General features: G+C 42.1%; 1 protein-coding gene across 4 annotated transcripts in view; it reads right to left on the bottom strand.

Moving 5' to 3' along the window:
• The window catches only part of ADCY8 (adenylate cyclase 8), a 226,972-nt gene that overhangs the window by 89,277 nt on the left and 110,504 nt on the right, over positions 1–27,191 (bottom strand). For all 4 annotated transcript variants that reach the window (XM_043880380.1, XM_043880381.1, XM_043880382.1 and 1 more), the window contains exons 6-7: positions 20,114–20,272; positions 15,260–15,530 (exon numbers count right to left, since the gene is read on the bottom strand). In XM_043880380.1, the coding sequence (XP_043736315.1) occupies positions 15,260–15,530; positions 20,114–20,272 (430 nt within the window). The remainder of the gene's footprint in view (positions 1–15,259; positions 15,531–20,113; positions 20,273–27,191) is intronic.

The raw sequence follows: 27,191 nt of genomic DNA, 5'->3' as shown, positions 1-27,191 counted from the left end.
AACAGTTTTTGCTCAGATCTCCTCTCCATGGTCCATGGAGGACCACTTTGGAAATAGTACTCTAAAGTTCTTCCCTGGTTTTGTTTGCAACTCTTCCTTAGTGGATGTGTTTCTGATTTCTGAATACAATCTATTTACTCCCCTCCGCTTTTCTTCCACAGGCTAATGGCTTCAGCTTTCCCAATCACTTCACAGGTGACACAGTTTCCACATAGGACACAGCAACGCTTTCCAGTTTGTGCATACCTTGAGTCACTACTGCACTGAATCAGACCGAATGCAAATGACATCAGACCCTGTGTTGGAGCCTAGGCAACTGATGCAGTATGACCCAGTAAACAATTACTCAGTCTACTACATATTATGCATTTGAATGTGTGGCAGCTAGGTAGAATGTCCTACTGCTTCTCTGAAACCCAATTCAGACATCATCTTCTGCAAGAAGCCTATTGAGTCTGCACGTATCCTTAGCACAGCAGTTACTGTGATGTATTGTTACCGCCTCATTGTGGGTTTGCCTGTTCCTCTAGGCTCTGATCTGGAGGGCCAGGCACTGCATTTTACCCGTAACTAAGCCTTCAGCATCTGGCATATTTGATAGATTCTTAATAAGCACTTTTGGAATGAATGAATGCATGCATGAATGAAAGTTTGAATGGCTGTGTCAGACTATTCTTAGGGCATGTTTTCAATCTCTTGCTACCAAAAGTCTGGTGATGCTTTTCCTGTCCTCCCCCAAGTGGACTCCAAATTTAGACTTTGTTTACCAAATTGCATTTATTAACTAAGAGGTAGTTTGTTTTCCTACTATTCAATTAAATGCCTAGTTTTTGATCAGCCTGGGGTAACAGGCATTTGCCACAACAGTTTAAGAGAATTCCAGCCAAGAGCAAGAACCTTGAAAGGCAGCTTTATGACGCTTCTCAGCATGGGGTTTTATTCAGGTGTTTGGAATCCAGAACATGAGGTCACAGATGGGAAAGCACTAACCTACCGTCCTTTCTGGGACCAATGCCTGGATAAACATCAGCTTGAGTGTTTCCCATGAACCTGGGTAAACATCAGCTTGAGTGTTTCCCATGAACCAGAATAAAGCAAAGGTTAACCTCATCAGTGAAAGGGTGTCATCTTTTAGCCCCGCTGGAGATGGAGTCTTGAGATTAATTGATAGCTAGTTGTGACTGAGATCCTGCACTGTAGGCCAGCTCACTATTGATTGGGAAAGACCCAGGGAAGATGCCCATCCCAGCAGGCTCAGAGTCTCACAGGGACCTCTGTCTCTTATGCGGAGATGGCTTATCCTCTCCCCAGACCTTGGCTGTTTCCAGCCTCAGGCTGGAGGCTGCACTCCGAGGCAGGTATGCCCAGCAGCTTCCTCAGCTGCTGCAGAGCTTCCTCCCATCACCCCTATGGCAGCATCTCCCTGAGCCTCACCTGGAGGCCTCTGTGGCTCCACTTCAAACTCGTCACCTGCAGGGTTTAGATTTCGGAAAAGGCAGAAATTGTATGTTTTAGTCCCTAACCCATTTTCTGTGTCCTGCAACTATAGGCCGGTGGGAGAAGAAATTGCCAGGAACAAACACCAAGCCTGAAGAAGGGCTCCCAGGTGCACACATTATTCTGTGCTATGCTCAGCCGTGCCCTGCTCTGTGACCACGTGGATTGTAGCCTCCCAGGTTCCCCTGGCCATGGGAGTTCCCAGGCAAGAATGTTGGAGCAGGTTGCCATTTCCTAATCAGGAGATCTTCCTGACCCAGGGATCGGAACCAAGTCTCCTGTATCTCCTGCATTGGCAGGCAGGTTCTTTTCCACTGAGCCACCAGGAAAGCTCATTTTTTTCCTTCTACTTCTATTAACCACCCTCAACCAGTCCCCAGAAGAGAAGACTTCTTTTTTAAGTTATTTTTGTGTTCTTTTTATGAAAGCTCACTTGGAAAAGCTTTGAGGTGATCTAGTCCAAAATTATTTGCTCCAGAAAGAATGCTTGTTGCTTTTGAAAGTGGAACATTTATTATTTTTTCCCCTCAAATCCAGGGATGGGGAGCAGAGATTTCTTTGGGTATGCATGTCATGTTTTTATGGTAAGAAAGTTCTAGGTGGTATTTATTTGGGTAAACGCTGAGCTGGGGGTCCCAGGGAAAATATCCACATGGAGCTTTCCAGAACCTGCCATGTAACAATTTTTCCTTCTGAAAAACATGGAGGTTCTAGTGAATTAGACCATTCTTTATAAGCAAGCAGTGTTAGCCAAGATTGCCACAATTTTCCCTGTCTGTACTGAGACAAAAATGAAATGTCACATTCAAATGATATGCCTGATGCTTTTTTTAAAATTAGGGCTATTGCTTACTTTCTCTCTCTTTAAGATATTTATACCATCATCACCTGTCTCCCAAACAAATCAAAAGAATGTTTAATGAGATCTTACTGTGGGAGGAGGTTTACAGAATACAACTACAGGAAGAGTTGAAGGAATTTTCATAATAGGCTCGTAGCTTCTGCACCAGGAAACGAAATAACAAGCATCAGAATGTCCACTCTGTTGGCTGAAATAATAATCCGGACATTTCTAGCCAGCCTGCTCCAGGATTCCAGTACCCCTCTGTAGCCTGGCTCCCCATTCTCAATTGTCAGCAAACAATGTCAGTCTGGGGCCTGGGCTATTTGAGCCTTCACTGCTTCCCACTTTGGAGCAGCAGCAGAAGTGTGCGAATGTTGGCTGGATGCTGCATTGGATAGGGAATAAAAAATGTATAAGCGTGTTTGTCACTTTGTGGTCTGAAATTTCAAACTGTGTGTGATTAAGAGAACAAAACAATAACAGGGAGGTATCCCAAATTCTGGCAGATTCCACAATAAACATTTACTAACTTGCTGCTGATTTGAACCCCACAAATTCACTCTTGAACTTTTAACTAACATTGATAAGGCAGATCATCAAAACAGTTTACTTATTTGGGGGTTTAGGTCCCAGATATGCTAGGTTCGCTTCTCAGGGTCCTTTGTCTGACATTAAATGCCTCATTCTTTGTTTCAGTTCATCCTACTAGTGGCTCCTGGCTTTGGACACAGGCACGCTGGTTGGTTGCCTTTGGACTGCGTGTGTGCTAAGTTGTTTCAGTCCTTTCCTACTCTGTGCGACCCTGTGGACTGTAGCCCGCCAGGCTCCTCTGTCCATGGGATTCTCCAGGCGAGAACACTGGAGTGGGTTGCCATGCCCTCCTCCAGGGGATCTTCCCAACACAGGGATCGAACCCGGGTCTCTTGGGTCTCCTGCATTGGCAGGAGGGTTCTTTACCACTAGTGCCACCTAGGAAGCCCCTCCCTTTGGCTGAGAGGTGGGCAAATGGTCATTTGTGACTGAATTTTTGAACTGACCACAATTCCAGGTAACTGGGCACAGCTCTCAAAACAAGGTTACCCGGAGCCCACAGAGGGAAGCTCCAGCATTCAAGACTTGGTCCCGGAGCCCTAGTCCAAGGACCTCAGAGCCAGGTTAATCCAGGACAAGCGGTGCCTGACACTGATTCTGTCCGGCCAGGAGTTTGTCTGGCTCTGTTTGACCCATCTGCTAACTAATTCGGGATCCCTTAAGTCTGATTTCATCCTCTGAATTTCTCAGAAAGATGCTAATCTCACTTTGGGAATAGGATTGTACTCTTGTCATTACACACTTGAGCCATTTTTAATCAAAAATAGTTGCTAAACTGCTGCAGAACTGGCTGAAGCAGACCTTGGCACATCCATTTAGATGTGGCCACTTTGAAGTTAGATGATTTGGGGGCAGGCTGCCAAGTGAATTATTAGCTTTTAAAATATCACATCCACAGTAATGTGTGGAAGAGATGTGCAAAGTCCGGCTTGGACCTCATCTCAGGACTGGGTGGAGTGGATGAGAGGGATGGTGTGGACTTAGGGAGGGAGGCAGGACTTCCGCTCTGGATGTGGCTCATGAGCTGGGGAGAGAGAAGCCGACACATTGATGGCTTATTTATAAAGCCACAGGATAGGTGTGAATCGAAGTACTCACAGCACTGAAATGACTGGACCAAAATGTAATCAGCTGTGGCTGGAGAGGTGGCCACTAGCTCACTGACCAAGTGACCCTTTGTACTGGCAATGAATTGGGCTGGCAATCAGATAATTTCAGCTCAGGAAATGAGTAAATGAACATCTATCAGGACCGAAGTTATTCAGATTTCTTGTGAACATCAGTGATGTAGGCTTTTTGGAAATGTTAATGCCATGGGAAAAATTAATGTGTGTGTGTTATATCTGTGTCTTTGTTTACTTAACAGAAATTTGCAGAAAATTTAAATATAAGAATTACCTTTTTATCTTTTTTAAAAGGTTCTGAAGTAACTCTTTTCATTGAGGAATATGACTTAAGTATTACATCAAGTTGCTGTTCAGTCGCTAAGTCGTGTCTGATTCTTTGAGACTCCACGGACTGCAGCACACCAGGCTCCCCTGCCCTTCACTATTTCCAGGAATTTGCTCAGATTCATGTCCACTGAGTCGGTGATGCTATCTAACCATTACATTCTATCAAGAGTTGCTGATAAATTGCTCATATTTGGTGCCATAAGTCTATGGGTCTTATTATACAATTTGATGATTAAGTTTAGTGACTGATGCTTTCCTGGATTCAGCTCCAAAGGAGCTCACATTACTGACCTTCCAGAATCCAGCCTCTAAACTTTTCAACAGAGATGGGGTGACAGACTGGGGCCTGGGACCCTTGGCTGCAGTGCTGCAATGCTTGCACCTAAACACACCTCTCCACAAACAACAAAACAGGAAGAAATTGTAAGGGACTAAAAATAACTGCGTGCATGTGCAGTTGGAGCAAATTCTGAACAAAAGATACAAAAAGACCAAAAAAAGCCCAACTGCCACTTCGGAAGAGCCAGGAGCAAAAACAGGGAGTTGGTAGCAAAAGCAGGGTACTGTGCATGCCCCCTGCACACAACACCACCTAAAGGGTGGACAAACGACCTAAGCCACCCTTCTGGCCAGACCCCTGGATACACCTCTACCCTCATCCCATATAAGGAAGAAGCTCGCCCCCACTTTGGGGAATGAGCAAGCAAGGGAATCTGTTACTTGTTCTTGCTCCCTCCAGCTACAGCAGGGGCCCCAGTAAAGCCTTGCCTGAATTTCTTGTCTGGCCTTTGATCAATCTCTGTATACAGGAGTCCAAGAACCCTAGGGGGTTACAATAGCAGGACAAAACTGGGAAAAGAAGAGACTGCTTCCTGGTTTCTACATCCTGTTATCCTAACTTTTCTATCACACACTTTATTAGATTGATGTAATTAATTTAGCTCTTCTTGGCTATCATTATTCCTAATGTTTGTTTCTGAGTTTATCACTTCAGAACAGTCCTGTGTCGAAGTGCTCTCAAGATATGGACACCTGAGTGGGGGCTACCATGTATGACTTGTATGGAGCTCTTATCATCTCAAGCTGTGAGAAGATCCTTTAAGGGACTAAAAATGATACAAAAGTCATAGAGTAGGAAAGACACAATGGAATCTAGTGGTTCATAACCTGGAATTCACAGTAGTGTTTGAAGATCCTTGAGATGTGACGGTCTTTCAAAAAATTCCATCAATACCCAAGGAATTAGGGCTATAACTCCTTGTAGACTCCAGGTGAAGTGAAAATAAGTACATACACAAATAGTCAAGATGAAGCTGGCCAGGCCAACAGAAACATCCAGTGTCTGTGCTCTGGGCTGGAACTGAATCATCTTATGTTGGTACCATTCATTTCCTTGTGAAGAGCAGAGTAGCAATGGTGGGTCATGACACATGTGCTAACTCACTTTAAAAAGAGGGAATGCAAATTCACTCACATCAAATGCAATTTTCTTTGGAAAGAAAAACTTTGATATATATAAATTGCACTGGGTCAGAACAATGAAAGGTATTCATGGAGAAAAGATGGGAAAATCTTGACATAACTCAATGAAGAACTTTTACAATGACACATCTCAGCCCAGCAAAACTGGCGCCAAGATGAATAAAACTTAAATCCACTTCTATTTTTTCAAATTGAGGAAATAAGTAAAACAAACAAACAAACAGACTTTTGCTTTCTCTTCCTACCTACCTTCACACAATTAAAATATCATACAATTATCTTCACATATTTAAAATACTATTGGGACTTGCCTGGCAGTCCATTGGTGAAGATCCCTGGTCGGGGAAATTAGATTCCACATGCCTCTCCGCATGATCAAAAGTAAAAATAAATTTAAAAAAACCACCACTGCGTTCTTTGGGTCCAGTTCCTCAGATGTTTAGGGCTCCTGAAACAACTAGTCAATCCCTGGTGAAAGAAGACTCCAATGAGTTTAGCAAAGTTTCAGCCAGCTATTGGCCATGGGGGAGCCACAGGCTATGTCTTGTGCCAACTTACATGCTCCTTTCCAGAGCTGCAATTCCATACAAGCCACAAACTCATCTCTCCCTTTATCTTGTCCACCTTAGTCTATCTCTGGAACTTCAGAGAAAGTGGGGATGTTGCATCAAAGTTAATGGATCAAATTGCCTTCTTAATCCACTCAATGCTCTCTGGATGGCTTCAAATCCATTTGCCTTTCTGAAGAGAGTGAAAAACCAGATCCCTCTAATTCCTGGCTGAACTCAGCTGCTATCTTCAGAGTCGGAACTAAGAGCAGCCTGGGGAGTTTTGTTGTCAGTAAAAGCCACGTTACTGGAAGAGTCCAGATGGACTTCAGGGAAATGTCCAGAACCCATCATGGTGTCTATCCCTAAAGCCTGCAGATGTCCCATCCAATGAACATCAGAGCTTAATTTGATGTTAAAAGTGGTTCAAAAGAAATTACCTATGGAAGAAAATTTGCCTGTGGCTTCCTCTATATCAAGACTGAACACAGACAATTAGATACTCAGCAGCTTGTCATAGAATCAGCCAACTCGGAAAACACAGCTTCCTCTTCAAGACCACTGCCCAGTATTTCAGGAATTTTTAGGGGTAGAAACTTCAGATCAGTGTTCTCAGAGGGGAAGGAGAAGCATGTGCTTTGGTCCTGAGGAGCCGCCCTGCTTTTTCTCTCCTCCTGGGGTCTTGTTCCCTCATCCTTTGCCTCACTCCTGCTTGTCTGTAGATTTCAACGTAACACCCACCTCCTCGGGAAGGTCTTCACTGACTACCTGGGATCACTATTCGGTCATGCTAGAATGAGAGCAATGTCCACTGAGCCTGATGACTTGCTAGTAATACCACCGGACAGTGAGCTCCCAGACAGCTCGGACCCAGTACAACGCTTGGCAAATCATAGTTCATTAAGTAGTTGAATAATCAGTAACTGCCTGAATGAGGAAACAAATGGACCTCTTGGGGGACTGACTTGCCCAAGTCAAATGCTAAAGTAAAATGAGTTTGAATTAAAAGTGTTCTTTGTCTTCTGGCCTTTCATATGCAAAAAGAAGGGGCCTGCCACTTAATTTGCATCCCACCTTTAGAGAGAAACAGAAGGAAAGAAATCAAATCCTAGTGATCAGTTATTTCTTGACAGGAGAATACAATGGTCATGTTGATCATTTTGCCTGAATGACCATTTTGCCTGAAAGATAGCAAAGTGTGACGATGTTTATAATGACGTTTGGTTTTTATTTTTCCCCTCCGTTTAATCAAAATGCAATTATCCAGAACACTTAGAGAAAGGGCAGACTTCATCCCCTAGTTAGATGAAATTTCATCTCAATAATTTTTTTTTTTTGCTTTAACTCTTGCTTCTGATTTGGTATTAACATTTTAAGACAGTTCATTAGATGACAGTAATGTTAAACTGTTATACTAGGAAAACTGTAAACAAGGGGTATTCCCATTACTTCCCATTATTACAAATAATTAATTGTTCTCTGGGCTTTGGGTGGCAAGATTCTGAAGTGGAGGTAACTCACCAGGATAGCCACAGACTTCCAACATGTGTCTGAGGCTGACAAACTGAAGGGGCAATGTTGGAGCTGAGAAAAGTCATGGGACCATCTAGTCCAGTTCTGCCTTTGCACAGATGAAAACCCTGAGGCCTGGAAGGGAGACGTGGTGGTGGCCCAAGGCCTGCAACAGTATCCGGAGAATCAGAGCCAGGACTCCATTCTCTTGAGCTTCCGTTCCAGCCCTTCTGACTATCACAGGGGCAAATTTGAGGTCCGGCAGAAATTTGCCCCAAGATTAGGAGACTCACAGGGCTAAGCGGCTTACTATGAGGAAACGGGCCCTCAACATCAGGTCTGCATGACTTTGATCAGCAAGGCAATGGGATGAGAGTTTTTTTCTTTCAATGGCTACAGAAAACAGGATCTAAGCAAAGTCCCAGCTGGGACTGATAAAAACATAATAACATAAATATGCTCTTATATCCTGCTTTCAACCATGGCTAGCCTCACTCCCTACACATTTCTGGAGTCAAGGTTCTCTAGGCTAAGTGCAACTAAATCAAATGGTTCATTTTTTGTTTTTATTACTGCATAGACATGAGAGACTTTTCTGCTTAACCCTTTCCATGCCAACAATGATCGCATCAGGACTTTCAGGGAGTCAGATGCTGCTGCTGCTGCTGCTGCTAAGTCGCTTCAGTCGTGATCGACTCTGTGCGACCCCATAGATGGCAGCCCACCAGGCTCCCCCGTCCCTGGGATTCTCCAGGCAAGAACACTGGAGTGGGTTGCCATTGCCTTCTCCAATGCATGAAAGTGAAAAGTGAAAGTGAAGTCACTCAGTTGTGTCCGACTCTTAGCGACCCCATGGACTGCAGCCCACCAGGCTCCTCCGTCCATGTGAGTTTCCAGGCAAGAGTACTGGAGTGGGGTGCTATTACCTTCTCCGAGTGAGATGTTAGGGGCATGCTAACACTTCCTGGAGGAAAAACTGGTCCTTTTCTGGAGTTTTCACAGAAAATTTCTAAATATGCCTGCTGAGAAAGTGAGTCATCTTCAGAGGGTGAAGACACACACATGTGCACACACACACCCCCTTTTAAGCTCGACTGACCAGGAAACAAGGTAGACAGTAGAAGCCTGGTATGCATCTTCAGGACACAGAGAGGAGACACTGCAGCGTGATTTAAAGCATGAAGGTTTTAGAATCAGACATGACCGGGTTCTGGTTTTAGTTCTGTTGTTCACTCACTATGTGGCCTTCAGGGAATGAACTTCTCTCTCATTTCACAATTTTGTCACTTGTAAAGCAGGCACATCACACTGACCCAGTAAGACTGATGTGAGAGTGAAACGCAAAGACTTTGAGCAATACTCCCCACATGGTACCTGGCCCCAGGCTCTCTCCTTCTATTAGTGTCAGTGACTCCATGGATGTTTATCTATGTTCCTGGTAAGGAAAGGCATTTAATTTCTGTCTTGCTGTGTGGAACACAGGCATACCTTATTTTAGTGCACTTCATTTTATTGCACTTTGTAGATACTATGGTTTTTACAAATTGAAGGTTTGTGGAACCCTGCCTCAGGCAAGTCTATGGGTGCCATTTTTTTAAACCGTATTTGCTCTCTTGGTGTCTTTGTGTCACATTTTGGTAATTCTTACAATATTTCAGACTACTGCATTATATCTGCTGTGATCTGTGATCAGTGGTCTGTGCTGTTACTATCATGATTCACTGGAAGCTCAAGTGATGGTTATCTTTTTTAGCAAAAACATGTTTTTTATTAAGGTATGTACATTTTTTAAAGACATAATGTTATCACACGTTTAATAGATTACTGTATACTGTTAATATAACCTGCATGCACTGGGAAACCAAAACATTGGTGTGACCTGTTTTACTGTGATATTTGCTTTATGATGGTGGTGATATTTGCTTATATTGATGGTTTGGAAGCAGATCTAATATAATTTCATTTGTGTTTTCAATCTTCACAGTGCACATATGAACTTCATGCTGCTGCTGCTGCTGCTAAGTCACTTCAGTCATATCCAACTCTGTGCGACCCCATAGATGGCAGCCCACCAGGCTCCTCTGTCCCTGGGATTCTCCAGGCAAGAATACTGGAGTGGGCTGATGACCAAAGTCAGTCTACTGTACAGAAACAACTAATATATACAACAGAAGTACCAAATCTATACTTTCCCCGCCAGTGATTCTTTTAAAAGGTCTAGAGGAGTAATGGAAAAATGCTTAGATTCTGATGTCATGATCAATGTGAAAAGGAGGGATGGGACAATGGTGATGATTTCTCAATAAATGGGGGAGACAACCCAGGCTTTAAAAAGGGGTTGGCTTCTAAAAGAATCGCTCCACCTCTCTTGGCATATCACCTGTCATAAAAACCAAGTTAAGTATATGTATGGCTGATGCACTTTTCTGTACAGCAGAAACCGACACTGACATAGTAGTGTAAAGCCACTAGACTCCAATAAAACACACACACACACACACACAACCAAGTTAAGATGATTCATATCCTCACACAATGCACTTTATAGCGACATAAAAGCTTCTACCTTTGATATCCTCTTGTAAATCATAAGTAAAAATGCTCTTTGTCTAATGAATCCATTCTTGCTCCCTACAATCCATTCTCCACAGGCAGCTGGAATGATCTCTTAAACATCTAAATCAAATCATGTCACTGGCCAGCTTAAAATAGTTCTATCACTTCCCTAGAATAAGATTCAAAGTAAACCAGGTTTTCAAGCTCAACCTCTGTCTCCTTTAACTTGATCTTGTGTTCCTTCCTTCCCCTCTCACTATGCTCTAGTCGCTTGGGCCTTTTTGCTCTTCTAACACATCAAATTTTTTCCCACCCCAGGGTCTTTGCACTGGCTGTTCCTTCTATCTATAATGTTCTTTTTCAGGTCATTCAAATGCAGGGCTCTTTCAACACTCATGTAAAATTTTCAGAGGACTCTGATGTAGTAAGTCTGCAGTAATTCTATGTGATTCTTAGTTATATATCCACCTATATTTACTTCTCAGTACTTTTGTGTTTTGACTAATTGTCTGCATTCTCTACTCCCTTAAAATGTAAGCTCATGAAAGATGGGGGCCAAGTCTGTCTTCTCCTTACGGGATCCTCAGCATCTCAAAGACTAAGACTGTTAAGCAATTGAATGAACCAGAACTCAAGCTTACAAATAGATTTTAGTTATAGCATGCAACCAGCAGGGGAAAATATGATCTTCAGTATAAGGACCCTTTTCTTACATCTTCATTTTCATCTCAAATTTTGTCTCTGTTCTGAGAAATTCAATGACCACGTTGATGACTTACTCAACAGCCTAGCCTTGAGATTTCTTGGACATCCCCCTGGAGGTCAAAATGCTCACACTTTTGGTGTACTTCAGCTATCTACTTCTACTTTTGTAATCTTACATTTTAATAGTCCACGTATGATCATAAGTTTCTTGCCTTCTAGTTTTCTTAATTTCATTCCACTCAGGCTCAGAGCGTAAGAACCCTCACAGGTATCTGAGCCAGGGTTCAGGGAGCCAGGACCCCAAATCAGTGGGGAAGATGTCTGCCCATGTCAAGAGAAAAGGATGAAAAGCACAAGTGTTTAGGGTGTCCGAGAGTGGGCTAAAACAACAATTTTAGCCCAGTGGGGCACAAATACAGAGGCTGGAAAGATGCACAACATCTAAACCAAGAGATTATCTTCAGGTGTAGATTGGGACTGAAGACTCACATAGGGGCCAGAAATAATTCTAAGTGACTTCCCTGGCTCTTGCAAACTACTGACGGACTCCTGAAATGGGTAGTGGAGAGGGGACTGGGGTGGAGTTGGGGGTCTTGGAAATCCAGAGCTCTCTCATATCAACTTGGACAATCTGGCTTCTGATTCACCACTGCATCAAATCTGCCTCTTGCCAATGTTGTTTTCCAATTCACTTCAAATTGGCAATTTTCAGTCGTCCTTTCACTGGGCCTTTTGGCTACACTGGACACTGCTGATCACCTCATCCTTCTCCAAATGCTCTGCTCTTAGGCTTCCATGATACCTCATCGCCTAATCTCCTCTGATCACTTTGCTTCCTCTCTGTCTCTGTCATGGGATCCTGACTCTCCTTTACCTCCATCTGGTGTTCCTGCATTTCTGTCTTATACTTTCTTACTGTTTTATTTTGCATATTCCTTAGCATGATCTCTTTCACTCTCATGGTTTCATCTATCCTCAGATGTTACCAGACTCACATCCCTTGTGTAGTCCTTTTACGCCTAAGCTCCAGAAGTGTGTGTTCAACAGCCTTGGATGTCTCTCCTTGGACCTCTCCCAGGCTTTTAGTGTTTCCTTCCATTCCAGTATCACTTATTTCGGTGGGCAGGTCTACCATTCATCCCATCAGATCCAAGCAAAAAACCAGGAAGTTAAACTTGATTGGGTCTTCTCCTTTTCTACCCATATTGATTGTTTAATTCATTCAATCAGCAAACTGTAAACAAGCCTTGTTATTTGCCAGGTATTGTTCTGATTGTGGACTCAATAGTGATAAGGGAACAGACACAATCCCTGTCTTCCTGAAGCATATAAACTATTGGCTAACTTCATCTCTAAAGTGTTTCTTTCCTCTGTCCCTCCTTCTCTATTATTCTAGCAGTAGTTGGCATGAAACAGATGCTCAATTAATCTTTATCGAATGAATGAATACATGAGAATGTAACTACCCAAACATCTGCTATCTATATAGCACCGATTACAGCATGGCATACTGCTGTCATTAGAAATATTTCAAAGCATACTTTATGAATCAATAGAAGCTAAAACATCTGGCCAGTTTAGCTAGAAAACCCCCAACAAAGCATTCGTGTATTTTGTCTGTGCTAAGCTAACACTTGGATGGTCTGGGCTTTCTGTAGCACTGACCAGGTGATTTGGCAGAGCACAGGCTCAGCCAGACCAGTCTTGATCTCTTCCAGGCACAATCTACAGCCCTGCACCACACATACGGCTCACTGACTTCCAGAGCTAAGCACAAGAGCAAACTCTGAGCGCCTGTGACCATTTTAATTGACTTAACCGTTTCCAAAACGTTATTAGTAGCACTTGGTTATTACATATCATTGGCTCTTAAGTCTTAGGACATCAAAACAAACTAAGATTACTCATCCTGAAGATGGTAAATACAGGCAAAACTCAGGCATCTTAAGAAATATATGGTATGGTTAAACACCAGAAATAATAATCTTTGATTAACAATGATATCTTTATGATATCAGTTAAGATCATTAGGAAATTAGCAGAGGAATATATCTAGTATTCCTACATAATTCTACCAGATCAGTCAATCATGAATTAAAACCAAGTATCTCTACCTCTCTTCTGGGTTCTCAATTCTTAGTAGCAAGGATAGGCACACTGAGACTAGAACAATTATTAACAGAAATTATCCCCATTTCCACAATCAGCTTAAATGGATGGAGTTTTTCAAAAGGAAAGACCAAAAATAAAAGGAAAAGCAAAAAAGCAAGAGAGACAACTTTATGCACAGTTACTGAGGTGCTCAGGGTGAGGTGTGCATCTTTTTAAAAATAACCAGCATTCAGGCTCAAGTTAACAATAGACAGAGGAAACAGATGGTACTTTCAGCGGGGCATGCACCAACTCCAGGAAGTATTTAAGACTGTAATTTTCTATAATAGCAAATTGTACCACGAGCACCAATTCAGGGATGGAAAGAGGTAGGTATTGAAATCAGTGATGACTTGTGTGGGCATAATAATTTGGGAGGAAAGTAAATACTCACAAAAGAACAGTGAGGACCTAAGGGTTGACTCTTGCAATGCATGCAGACACGGTTCAACCTGCATCTTTGCCCAGTGGAATGGGTTCCATGCATTGATCTACAGCTCCTTCACACAGAGCTAGAAGGAAACAGAGGTTACCCTGGCCTCAGAGCACCCTGTCGATCTTTCAAATGCAGAAGAAAGAGGCAAGACTTTCAGTATTTTAACCTTTTCTATTTCACATGCCTTTAAGCAGACAGATTTTTCTTAATGACAAGTCAGCGAGAAATGTTCAGTTCTGTGGATTAAAACAATTAACTTCTATATGTCTTCACAAAGCTCCAGATACTATCAATTTGGTCTATTTACTTCATAGTAGTTTCAGCTTTTCCTTGGCTCAGGAGCATGTCAGAAGCTGTTTACAAGAGTTATATATGGACTTTTTTGGGTAAGTTTCTTTAAAAAAGTGCAATGAATTCACGTAATTTACACAAGGTCAACTATGTGTGCCTGGCCTAAATAACGAAAGGGAAAACTCACGCCAGAACAGGTGATTTTGCCCGTGCTCTGACCGAGCACTCTGGGCAGTGGAACATTCCTGAAGCCACTTCAGTTCTCCTTTGATTGACTTCAGTTCTCTGGTGCCTCTCAGAGTAAGAGCATCTCACTAAGTTTAGTGTGATTCTAGTATTTGAAAATATACTTAAAAACAAATTTGATTCTTTGATCATTTACACTTTATGTACTGACTGTGTTGCCCTATGTCTAACGCATGCACTGCTCAATCACTTCAGTCATGTCTGACTCTTTGTGACCCTATGGACTATAGCCCGCCAGGTTCCTCTGTCCCTGGGATTCTCCAGACAAAAATACTGGAGCAGATTGCCATGCCCTCCTCCAGGGGATCTTCCTGAACCAGGGATCAAACCTGTGTCTCCTGCATTGCAGGTGGATTCTTTACCATCTGGGCCACCAGGGATGCTCATCCTATCTCATAGAAGATGCAAATCCATGCTACATAAGAATAGCATCATATTGACGGCTTTGAAATCACTAGCTACTCTTGAATGACCTCATCTTAACCTCACTTGCAGCTATTATATTTCCCAACCAACAGTGACCCCCTGATTCTACATTTCAGAGGGTACCTCAGTTCTCTGAGCCAGCCAACTAACTAAAAAAAAAAGACATTCTCAAGGATTTGACCTTCCTCTTCTGTTGCTAGTTTCATAGCATGAGGTTTATCTTCTCCAACATGAGGAATTAATTTTGGTAAACTGATAATTCAGCTTCACATGACATTTATTTTTAACTAGGTCAAAAAAAAAAAAAAAAAGAAGAGGGTGTTGAGAACCCTCTGGGATTCCTGGCATTTCTTGAAATTGACTGCATAAGTGAATTCCATCATGAGGGTACATGTTTGATCATTTACGATTAAGATGCTCAACAGAGAAAAGGTTAAAGATGAATCGTTTCCCCTGAGGCATCTGGGTTGGAGGTGCACATGCATTCACAGCAAACCAGAAGAAGGAAGCCAGGACTTACGTTCTGTTTCCCCACTATGTTATCGAAGGGCAGTTCGGGGCTCCAAGATCCCTCTGTGAACGTCGCCCCGCTGTTTCTCCTGTCTGAGGAGCTCACAGACTCCTTGACGATGTCTTCGGGCAAAGACAGCAGACTCTCCTCAGGCTGCTTAATTAAATAGGTCTCTATATTATGCTTCCTCAAGAATTCGTTCCTCTCTTTACCGTGACCCTCTTCCACATTATAGTCACCGTTGAGGCAGTCCAGCGTGGCTTTGGAAATGTGAATCCGCCTGTGTGGACAAAGCATAGGTTGTCATACACCTGACGTGGCTTGCAAAGGCCATCTCTGTTTTTGGTTCTTGTGCAAACCCGACATCAGGGCTGTACGTGGGTGCCGGGAGGACATGTCCTCAAGGACTGTATCTGTTCCTCTGAAAAAAAGCAAAAAGAATAAAAGAAAACAGAAATATAAGCATAAATCAATGAGCAGAGTATCTATCACCAACTTCACCCCAAGGGACCCTGTAGCCTCTGATAAACTGCAGCCTCATTGAGCCACATTTAAGCAACCTCCTTTTTTCCCTCATGACCATCAGCCTGATCCCAGCAACTTTTAAACACACGTGATTTTTTTCTCAGCTGTGTTGATTATTTTGGAAAAACAAGTTCCATAAATGTTGTTGAACCCAACGGCAGTTATTGTCAGATTACTACACAAATGTATACTTTTCCTATCATTTCAATTTTCACACATTTGTGCCTTATTTCTTCAATTTATCTATAAGCTTCTTAAGAACAAAGGCAGGTCTTACAAGTCCACGGGGCTACATGGAAGGAGCCTTTAGGAAAACCACTGAAAGATGCAATTTCCCCTATAACGTGTATGTGAAAAGCAGAAGAGAATAAAGCTGTGGATATGTGCGGGCTAGGCTCACTCACGGGGTGACAGACTTGTATCAGCCATCGCAGTCCAAGATTCTAGTTTCTTTTCTTAGCCAAACAACAGATGACATCAAGTGCTATAAAGACCAGATGTGAATCTTGGGAATGTCACATGGTAAATCCTTCTGGACAAACGTTTTTCTATTCTCGTCACTAACTGAATCTGACTGCTTATTGTGCTGCATTGTGGTCTGGGCAGACTTGCTTGTTGCTTACAAGCAGGGACACTTTGGCCAGGTTGCTTGCATTGAAACCCTAGCTCTACCACTTGCTAGCTGAAAGATCTTGGGCAAGTTATTCAACCTTTCCAGGTGTCTATTTTCTCACCCATAAAAATGGGAAAAATAATAGTGTTCATTTCTTAGGGTCATCATGAGTATTGTAAGAGTTGATTCATGTAAAGCAGTCAAAACAGTTTGTGGCACACTACATGTGCTACAAAAGAAAACACTTGAAGTACTCTTTGGAATGGCACTATTTTATTTGTTGTTTATTCCATGCCTCCTCAAGGCTTATGGGATACAGTATACATTCTGAACAAGATCTATAAGGTTTCTACTATGTGGATCCTGCTTCTTCAAGGTTCATTTGCTGACACTCTCTCCAGCTTATCAAGTAATTGGCATGTCCTCAAATTCAAGGTGCTATTTCACACCTGCTAAACTCAGAGCAAGCCATTCTCCTTGCCTAGAATGCTCCCCCCGTGTTCCTGATCCAGCACAAATTCATTTCTCTCGGTTGACTTCAGTGCTCTTGAATATATGAATGAATGAATAATGTAGATACTTAAGACTGCTTGGCTTCTGGATTCTAGAAACAATATATCCAAGCAAACAATTTTTTAAAAGTGATTTTTCCAAATGCATTTTACTTAGGACTATCTCTGCTTCTCCCTGTCACACTCCTTTCTAACAGAGAAAATAATTCACTGCAAAGACATGTAAAGAAACTGCCAACAATGCGTTTCTGATCATTTAAGGTACATTCTGCACATTTCCCAAATAAGTATTCTTGTACACAGGCATTGATGTCAAAGGTGAGGTAACACAGAAGCAGGCGTCACTTCAGTGTGCTCCCCTTTATTTTGCCTCACAGCTACTTCGTTTCTTTTCAAATACAAATTGCAGGTCTGTGGCCACCTTGCACTGAGCAAGTCTATCAGAGCCATTTGTCCAACAGCCTTTATGTCTGTGTCACGTTTTGGTAATTTTCGAAACATTTCAAACTTGTCCACTATTGTATTTGTTATGGTGACCTGTGATCTTTGATGTTATTCTTGCAAAAAGATTACAATTTGCTGAAGACTCAGGTGGTGCTTAGCATCTTTTTAGCAATAAAGTATCTTTTAATTGAGATATGTGCATTCTTTTAGACATACTGCTAATGCATCCTTCATAAACTGTGGTATAGTGTTAACATAACATTTGTGCTGGGAAACTAAAAACTGTGTGTGATTTGTTTTATTGGGATATTTGCTTTATTGTAGTGGTCTAGACTCCAGTTTGCAGTATCTCCAAGGTACACCCATATTAAAAATAAAAGCATGTGAAAGCTGTTTTGAGCTCTCCAGAGAAAAGTACTAATTACAAAATATTCTTATGATAAATTTTGTTAATATATAGGAACTCAGCTCAGTAGTGCTGACCTAGGAGAATAAAAAAGTTGTTTCACCTTCCATGAAATAAAAAGGTGTCCCAGTCTTTCTCAGATCAGTCTCAGAGCTGGGTGCTTGAAAGCTTTTTCTCGCAGGCAAAATGAAACTCTTGGAAGTGTTTTATAAAGTCAGATAGCTGATTTTCTTTAAAAATAATCAAGTTACACACCAACCCCATTTGGTATTGTCTCTGGATTCTGTATTTTATCATTCTGTGGTCAGTGCTAAGGGGGGCTAATATTTGCATATCCTAAATCGATAGTATGTTTCCCATGGTGAAAGACACCCTTCTCATCATTTACTATGATCCTTCTGCTGAAATTCTAATCCATATTTAAATGCTTTGATAGAAATGGAATTTCAGGGGTTCATTTTCATCCTTGCTACTATTTGGAGCTTTGGAGTAAGATACTTGCAGCTGAGGTCTGGTGATTACATTTCCCTGTAAGGAAATGAGTCAGTTCTCAGACAATATTCACATATATTGGATAGGTAAATCTGACAGTTTCTGATAATTTTTAAATGCCATGACATAATAATAATAGTCATGATGGTAAATAAGCTCTAACAGGTGAGCAACACTTATTTTGCTGCTGCTGCTGCTAAGTCGCTTCAGTCGTGTCCGACTCTGTGCGACCCCATAGACGACAGCCCACCAGGCTCCTCTGTCCATGGGATTTTCCAGGCAAGAACACTGGAGTGGGTTGCCATTGCCTTCTTCAATGCATGAAGGTGAAAAGTGAAAGTGAAGTCGCTCAGTCGTGTCCGACTCTTAGCAACCCCATGTACTGCAGACTACCAGGCTCCTCTGTCCATGGGATTTTCCAGGCAAGAGTACTGGAGTGGGTTGCCATTGCCTTCTCCAACTTACTTTGCATAAATGTTATTTTGTACCCAAATGTAGTCTATATGCTTTTTTCCAGGAATCATCTAATTTCCATTCCTTCCAACAACTGTAGGTGATAAAGCGTTTTCCCCCCTCATTTTGCTGACAGTGAAACTGGCTGAGAGGCAATGAGTAAGTAACTGGATCAAAGTCCTATGAATGGGAGATGACAGTGCTGGATGGGGATTATAGCTTTCACCTTCGGAGTCCTTCCAAGACCCGCAGCTACATCACATAGTCATTACTACAACCGTAACCACCATTACTTCCTGAGCAAAGAACTTTATGTACATTGCTTCACTTAACTAAAAGTTGAGAACCGTGGTCCTCAAACCATGGTACCAAGGCCAGCAGCATCAGCATCACCTGGGAGTTTGTTAGGGAGGCACATTCTTTGTTCCCATCCCAGACGTGTGGATAGAAAATCTGAGGATGGGGCCCAGCTATTTCTGGTTTAACAAAATACATATGGATTTTGCATGACTCCAGGGAACAGACCATCAACCATTATGCCATGGTGTTGTATGCCTCCTTCCCTTCTTCCTATGTTCTCTGCATCATACTCAGCACTGCACACACAGTGAGGGGGCAGAGAGTCATAATAAGGACAATCTTGAGCAAATGGGACTGACAAATTAACAATTGGAGACAGTGATGGGTAGGGAGACCCTTCATAGCTGTGTTTATGTGACAAATTTCATTTCTTTGAGCCTCAGTGTCCCCATTAAAACAAGGAAGCAACTATTTACTATATGGAGAGATCAAATGACATGATGTATTCATGGTATTTAGCAGACTGTCTAGTGCATAAAAGATACCTGACACGGGTTTAGAATTGGGGGCTATCTCTCTCACTGAAAGGAAAAGTAAGCTGAGTTATATCCTACAAAAGAGGGGGGGAGATAACAGACATTAAAATAGCAGAAAAAGCCAAACAACGTCAAATCATGGAAAGTTCAGAGACATGTCTGAGTTTTCAAAGGAAGGTTAAGGTCATATAGAAGGTCCATAAGTCTTAACCCTGGCTGCCCATGAGAATTGCTTTAAGAACTTAGATGAGATTTTGCACAGATTCTGCCTGACATGGACTGGTACAAGGTCGAGACCACAGGATTTTTAAAATGCTCCTGTGCTGTTTCCAAAGCGAAGTCAAATCTGAAAGCCGGTGCTTTACAGGACTGAGTCCAGAACACCTGAGTGTCCTCACTGCCTATAACAAATGTCACTATGACTTTTGGAGCCAATATTTGCATGATGCTTTAAAGTTCTGTGTCCTCCAAAATAATTGTTTCTTGGACATACACTTTTGAATTCTGCACGTGGGAAACCCACTGTCACAAAGAGAGCCAATGATAAGTGTTAAGCGAGGAGACGGCCTTGCTTTGGCTTACCCGGGGATTCCTCCAGATTCAAGTTTGTTGGCAATGTCCACATCCCAAGACCAGACGTCAAACTGCCACTTCCGAAGACCCAACACGCCACACAGTACCGAGCCTGAGTGGATTCCAATCCGCATGTCAACATCGTGCTTCGTCCTTGATCGCACATACCTGATGACATAGTGAATGAAGAGACAGATGTCAGAGGCCAGAGTGGGCATCTTGGCCCTGGTGGCAGTTTCAGTCCTGCTTACTCTATAAGTTTAACTCTTGCTCATTCACATGCCACCTCTTCCATGAAGACTTCTTGGATTTCCTGATAACTGGAAAGATACCCTTCCTCCTCCAAACTCCCCTAATTTTTAATCTGAACTTCTAAGGGTCTTTATCACCTTTCTTCCCAAACCTGGTCATCCTATATAACTTCTTTCTCAGGGAAGACAACCCACTACTGCACAAACCAGCGATAGATTCTGCACTTCATTGAACACTTCATTTCCAACCTAAATATTTTAATTTTTATTCCATTTCCTTCTCTCCATTCCTTAAACCAGCATTCTAGTTCAGGTCACCATTAGGCTTCAGTCTGTAGTCCCCTTTCAGCTCATGTTCCACATATCTATCTACAAGACAAAAGTGACTGTCACTCCATCACTCCTTGTCCAAAACTCTTTCCTGACCTCCCAACCCCTTTGAGCAGTGGTTTCCAGAGTAGCTTGCTTACATCCCAGGGCTGAGCTGGGTCAGCTGTTGGGATATATAAAGACAATCACACAACTTCTGTCCATAGCTTTTGTTTTTATCTTTACCAAAATTCAATATATGGATTGACCTTAGGGACCTTACAGGGTCTGTGTCAGACTGTCCTCTGCTTGTGAGTATGGGGGAGGCGTCTTGAAAATAGATTTCTCCATTATGGGCTGCCTCTGGGTATAGCCATCCCTTCCTCATTTTCAGAGTATTTCCAACTACTTCAGTTTAAGAGTTAAAAGATGTCCTTTAAGTAGAAAGAAATTCAAACAGAATATAATACTTATGATAGAAGAGCTAGAAAAATCTTCACTGCCATATAGAAATCCAATGGTTGTTTTACTTCAAAATGCTGAAAGAAGTTGTCAAATTTAAATTTGGACTTCCTTGATGGGTATGGTGGATAAGAATCCACCTGCCAATGCAGGGGACAGGGGTTCAATCTCCGGTCTGGGAAGATTCCACGTGCAGTGGAGTAACGAGGCCCGTGGGCCACAACTATTGAGGCCGAGTTCTAGAGCCCACAACGCACCATAACTGAAGCCCGCGTGCCTAGAGCCAGCGCTCCACAACGAGGGACGCCACGGTGCTTCTCTCCATCACAGTGAGAAGCCTGCCCGCTGCAAATAAAGAGTAGTCCCCACTCGCGGCAACTAGAGAAAGCCCGTGCCCAGCAACGAAGACCTACTGCAGCCAAAAATAAGGAAACAAATAAATGAAGAAGATCTACCTCTACGGCAGCTTATATGATCAACACTGATCATATAGATAAGCAACAACAATATATTGTATAGCACATGGAATTATAGCCATTCTCCTATAACAGCTAATGGAGTATAATCTGTAAAAATACTGAATCACTATGCTGTATACCTGAAACTACTATGATATCGTAAACCAACTATACCTCAATAAAAAATAAATTAATGTAAAAAATAAAGATGATTTATCCCTTTTTATTTGACATGAAAGTGAATATTTGGGGAAAAAACCCAAACTTTCTTAATTTGTTTATCCAAACTGAAGAGGATGATTTAAGAAGGAAGGAGAAAGTAACTGCTTTTCCTGAGAAATTTACGCTCTGAAGAGAGAATTTTGAAAATGGAAGTTCGGAAATGTCTCCTTCTCTTTGGGAACTTGACTGTTAAACATAAGTTATATCAACTATCAAAATTCTCAGAAAGGGAGTTCCTTGACAGTCCAGTGGTTAGCAGGCTTTCACTGCCGGGGCCCAAGTATGATCCCTGGTCAGGGAACTAAGTTCTTGCAAGCTGGGTAGCAGGGCCAAAACAACTCTCAAAGATGCATATTTACTAATGTCAGGGAGAAAAAAGTTTTCCTTTCCCCTTCTAGTTTCTTCAGACTGTTCTAAAAATTAAATTGACGTGAGACAGAATAACAGTAAAAAATCAAATTTAATTACATACACCCAGGACCTCCCAAGAAAAATGACATCCCAAGATAAGTTAGGGAGTAAAGGCTTCTATGAGAGAAGGGATGAAAGGAAAAGTTAAAGTTTTACATAATCTCCTTCTTCTGCCTCTGTAACTCCACTTGCCCCTTGCAAAGTCTAGATCACGTAGGTCACGTAGTCTCAGAAAGTGGGGACTTGCAATACTAGGAACTGGAGTTTATCTAACTCACCCTTGTCCTGCTCTTTGCAATCACCCAGCCCTGCAAACCTGCTTAATCATGCCTGTCCAGGCCAGGCATCCCCCTCCCCATTTTGACCACTGTTCCGGCACGCGAAACCTCTTCGTTTAAACCAGCCTATTAACAGCTGGTGTTGCCCACTACAGTCTGTCTATAAAAACTCCGTAATCCCTTTGTTCGGGGCTCAGAGCTTGGAGTGTTAACTCCTCTGGGCCCGCCAGCGTAATAAACCTGAGTTCTCCCAATCTCCGAGTATGGTGCTTGGTTTCTGCAACAGGGGAAGGGGAGAGGAGTTTGGGACTTCAAAGAGGGAAGAAAGCAATTTACAGGAAGATGGGAAAGAAGTGTTTAGTAAATATTTACCAGGCTTTGCAAAGACAATGGGACACACAGAGAATCTGATCAAACAGGACTTGCTAAGCTTCCCCCAGTTTAATGTGTTTAGCTCCTATTCCTTCAGGAATCTCTGAGGCCAGGTCTCTTCCTGGAATGGGGCCAATTTAAATTTTTTTAGGCAGTCAAAAGGAGGAGGTAAAAGCTCTTCCTGAGCCTTTTGTTTCTTAAAAACCACCTGCCAGGGCTTCCCTGGTGGTACAGTGGATAAGAATCCCCTAGCCAACACGGGGGACATGGGTTCTATCCCTGGTTCGGGAAGATTCCACATGTCGCAGAGCAGCTAAGCCCGTGTACTACAGCTTCTGAGCTTGCCCTCTAGAGTCTGTGCTTTGCAACGAGAGAAGTCACGGCAATGAGAAGCCTGTGCACCACAATGAAGTGTAGACCCTGCTCACTGCAACTAGAAAAAAGCTGTGCTTAGCAACGAAGACCTAGCACAGTAAGAAAAAAAACCCCAAAACAAAAACAACAAAAATAACAGCCTAAAATAATCTTCATGCCAGACAGACACATTTTGGGGTGGCAAATTTTGCTCCCCTACAGTAATCTACTTTAAAATTTTCCAAGTACAGAATTATGGTAGACTTTGAACCCATTTGTTAAAAAATATAAAAAACCTATTGCCTTATAATGAGTTTGTATGAATAACTCACAAACATCAGAGGAAAAAAAGTAAGATTGGGGACTTCCTTGGTGGTCTAGTGGCTAAAACTCCATGTTTCCAATGCAGGGGACCTGGGTTTGGTCCCTGGTCAGGAAACTATATCCAATATGCCACAACTAAGACCTGCATGCTGCAACTAAGACCCAGAGCAGCCAAATAAGTAAATATTTTTTAAAAAGGAAAATGTATGGCATGCCTTGTATAAGGCTTTGTCACAAATGACTTAGAAAACACAGCCAAGGGTGCAAACACACCTCCAGGACCTGCCTGTCTTTATAAGATGTATATTTCTCTCTGATGGCCCTCAGAGCCAAACACAGAAATAAACTGAATTTGAAACCCGACCTTTGCATTTCTGTATCGTAAACTATTAGGATGAAAAAAATATCGGTTATGTTCAAACCCACTGCTCTCACCAAAACATAGTGAGAGCTGAAAGATCTTTGCACTATCATTGAATTTTAAATATTTGAAAGTATTGTTTATTTCACCAGTATCATTTATAATCCATCTCTCCTGTGCGTTTTATAGTATGTGCTTTTAAATGTATGAATATATTGATAGAATGGACAATAATATAATTTCTAAATTATTATGATCACTTTTGATAGAGATGGGGGATCAAAATATTCTGAAATCACTGGCCTGTGAGATAAAATGGAAAATTCCTAGCCTGGCACATAAAATCCTTCATGAGCTTTCCTGCATCTCAATTATCAGCCTCATTTCTCAAGCATACATTGGACGCCAGGCGTCCAAACTGCAAGTCACTGCCTGAATCCTGGGCCCTCCTCCCCCAGTCTGGAATGTCCATCCCCTCCCTTCAGGTGACATCTGGATTATGTGCTTTTCCCAGTGTTCGTACTGCATCCCATGTAACAATAATTGGGATGCTGTATTATAATCATCTCTTCCCTCTACTGAATTCTAAACATTGATGGTATAGACTTTGCATGGTTCAGTGCCATCCACCCCTCTTAACATGGTACTGTGTTTGGAATGTGGCCCACACTTAATGGACGTTTACTGGATGGAAAAATGGATGGGTGAATGGATGGGTATCCACAAACTATTCATATTCTCATATTTCTTTCTCTTTTTAAAAATTTCCTGACAAGGGATCAAACCCATGCCCCCTGCAGTGGAAGCAAAGAGTCTTAACCATTGGACCGTCAGGGCAGGCCCCATGTTTCACATTTCTACATATAAACTCCTTGAAGGCAGTATTCCTGTCTGAATAATTCCTGTATCTCTCACAGCCTGGAGCATCATGCCTCACATATAGTTTTTTTTTTTTTTTTAAAGAATAAATGAATGATTCCAGATATAAGCTGCATTCTCTGTTCTTAACAAGTTTGGCTAAGAGAGTAAAGAATTCACTTGCAATGTGGGAAACTTGGGTTCAGTCCTTGGGTTGAGAAGATCCCCTGGAGAACAGAACAGCTACCCACTCTAGTATTCTGGCCTGGAGAATTCCATGAACAGAGGAGTCTGTCAGGCTACAGTCTATGGGGCTACAAAGAGTCGGACACGATTGAGTGACTTTCATTTCACTTCACTTCAACAAGTTATAAGATAATACACTTATTTAGACAAGAAAGTAAAGTGGAACTGGGTTGAGAATATAGAAATAAATTAGATGTTAAGAAGGCAGCCACAGACATTAGAAAGAATGCTTGTAGCTAAAGGATGAGACAAGTTTTATTCCTGGTGAGGACTCTATAGTTTCTGGGCCATTGTTTTAACTTTAACTTTTAAGTTAAAAACTGCGTGTGTATACATATATACACACAGCCTTCATCCACTGATAATTAAAACATTTGAGACCATTTGAAAAACTCAATAAAGCAAGAGGACAAGTAGCATCTAGCACTTAGGAAGAGCTTTTCAGTTTCTGATGCTTTCTCAATGAGTTTCTGTGAGATGCATCGGTGGGGGAGGTCGTCAGTGTGGTCTACCATGTCTTATACCACAAATTGCAAACACATATTAGGATTGTGTTTTCCTGCATATTTCATGTTATTTTCAGCCAATAAAATGTGAGCAGAGGGACTTTTCTGGTGGTCCAGCGGTTAAGACTCAGAGTTGCAGCACAGGGAGCATGGGTTTGACCCCTGGTCAAAGAATCAAGATCACACATGCCTTGCCATGAGGCCAAGAAAATACATATTTTTAGGGCAGAAGCTTTAAAAGACTGATCAACCACATTTTCTCTCTGTTCCCACCATCAATCAAGGACACTTGGTGATGAAGCCTTCTTAACTAGGGTTCTTGAATAGTGGTTCCCTGCCGTTTCCTCAACCAGTTCACAATGGACAGAAAATGTGAATGAAAAGTGAATCTTTGTTGAGTTAAGCCATTGAGATTTGGGGGGATGTCTCTCATGTCAACCTACTTGGGACTATCCTGAAGGGTACAGTCAACACCTCCAATCTACATCTTTCTCATGATATGAGCATCACAATAGTGGAGGGAGTAATACAGACTCTGTTGTCAGACTACCTGAGTTTACGTCTGGCTCTGCCCCTTACTAGCTGCACTATCTTAGGCAAATTACTTAACATCTACCTAAAATGGGAATGATAATAGCATTGTCAAAATTAATTGACTAAACATACATACAGAGCTGAGAAGAGTGTCTGGAACATACTACAGACTACTTGGACGCTTATCACATTTGAAGGAACTGTTGTTGTTAAGTCACTGAGTCGTGTCTGATTCTTTGCGACCCCATAAACTGTAGCCCACCAGGCTCCTCTGTCCATGGGGTGTCTCAGGCAAGAATACTGGAGTGGGTTGCCATTTCCTTCTCCAGGGGATCTTCCCGAGCCAGGGATCAAACCCGTGTCCCCTGCATTGACAGGTGGATTCTTTTCCACTGAGCCACCTGGGAAGCCCATGCGGAACTACAGGAAAGTAGGATTTTCTTGTGGCCACACAGCTGAAAAGCAGGATTCTAAGACTAAACCGGGGCTGTTGTTTTTTAAACCTCATGCACTTCACAACGTAGATACTGTACGTGTTATGTGAGTCTGGGCAAATAACTTCATCCAACCCAGAGTTTCAACAGTCGTAAAATAAAACTCTAGCTGATTGTTTCACTTACAGAGCCTCTGTGAGCCCCAGAGGAGATAATGGATGTTAAAGCACTTTGCCAACTAATTGTGAGGGTCTATTAAACAGCACTCTGTGCTAATGCCATTGGGCAATTAACATTATCCAGGGAATGCACTGGAACATCTTAATGAAAAGACATTTAGATTTTTTATTTTTTTTCTACAAAACAAAAATCATGAGAAGACAAACATGGTTGCTACACTGCATTCTTTCTTTTTGTTGTGTCTGGAATTTGACTTAATAAAAGATAAGAATGAAATTATGGCAAAGTAATGAATAATTTACAGACAGTGATCCTCTTTGGAAAGGCTACCTAGCGGTGGCATAGAACTACAAACACATACCATGTGTTTCAAGACCAGTTCTTAAAGGGGTGCTCTGAGTATCCTTGAAACTAAAATGGACCGAATTCTGCTCTGAGTTACAAGTCCTGTTTATTTTTTCCAAAGTAAAGTCACACTGATGCTTTGCTGTGCTTCATCACTGCAGATAAAGAAAAAAATGCCTATA

The sequence above is a fragment of the Cervus elaphus genome, chromosome 21, assembly GCF_910594005.1.
Source record: "Cervus elaphus chromosome 21, mCerEla1.1, whole genome shotgun sequence".
Classification (NCBI taxonomy): domain Eukaryota; kingdom Metazoa; phylum Chordata; class Mammalia; order Artiodactyla; family Cervidae; genus Cervus; species Cervus elaphus.
The sequence above is the reverse complement of the archived record's forward strand: the minus strand, read 5'-3'. Positions and strand labels throughout refer to the sequence as shown.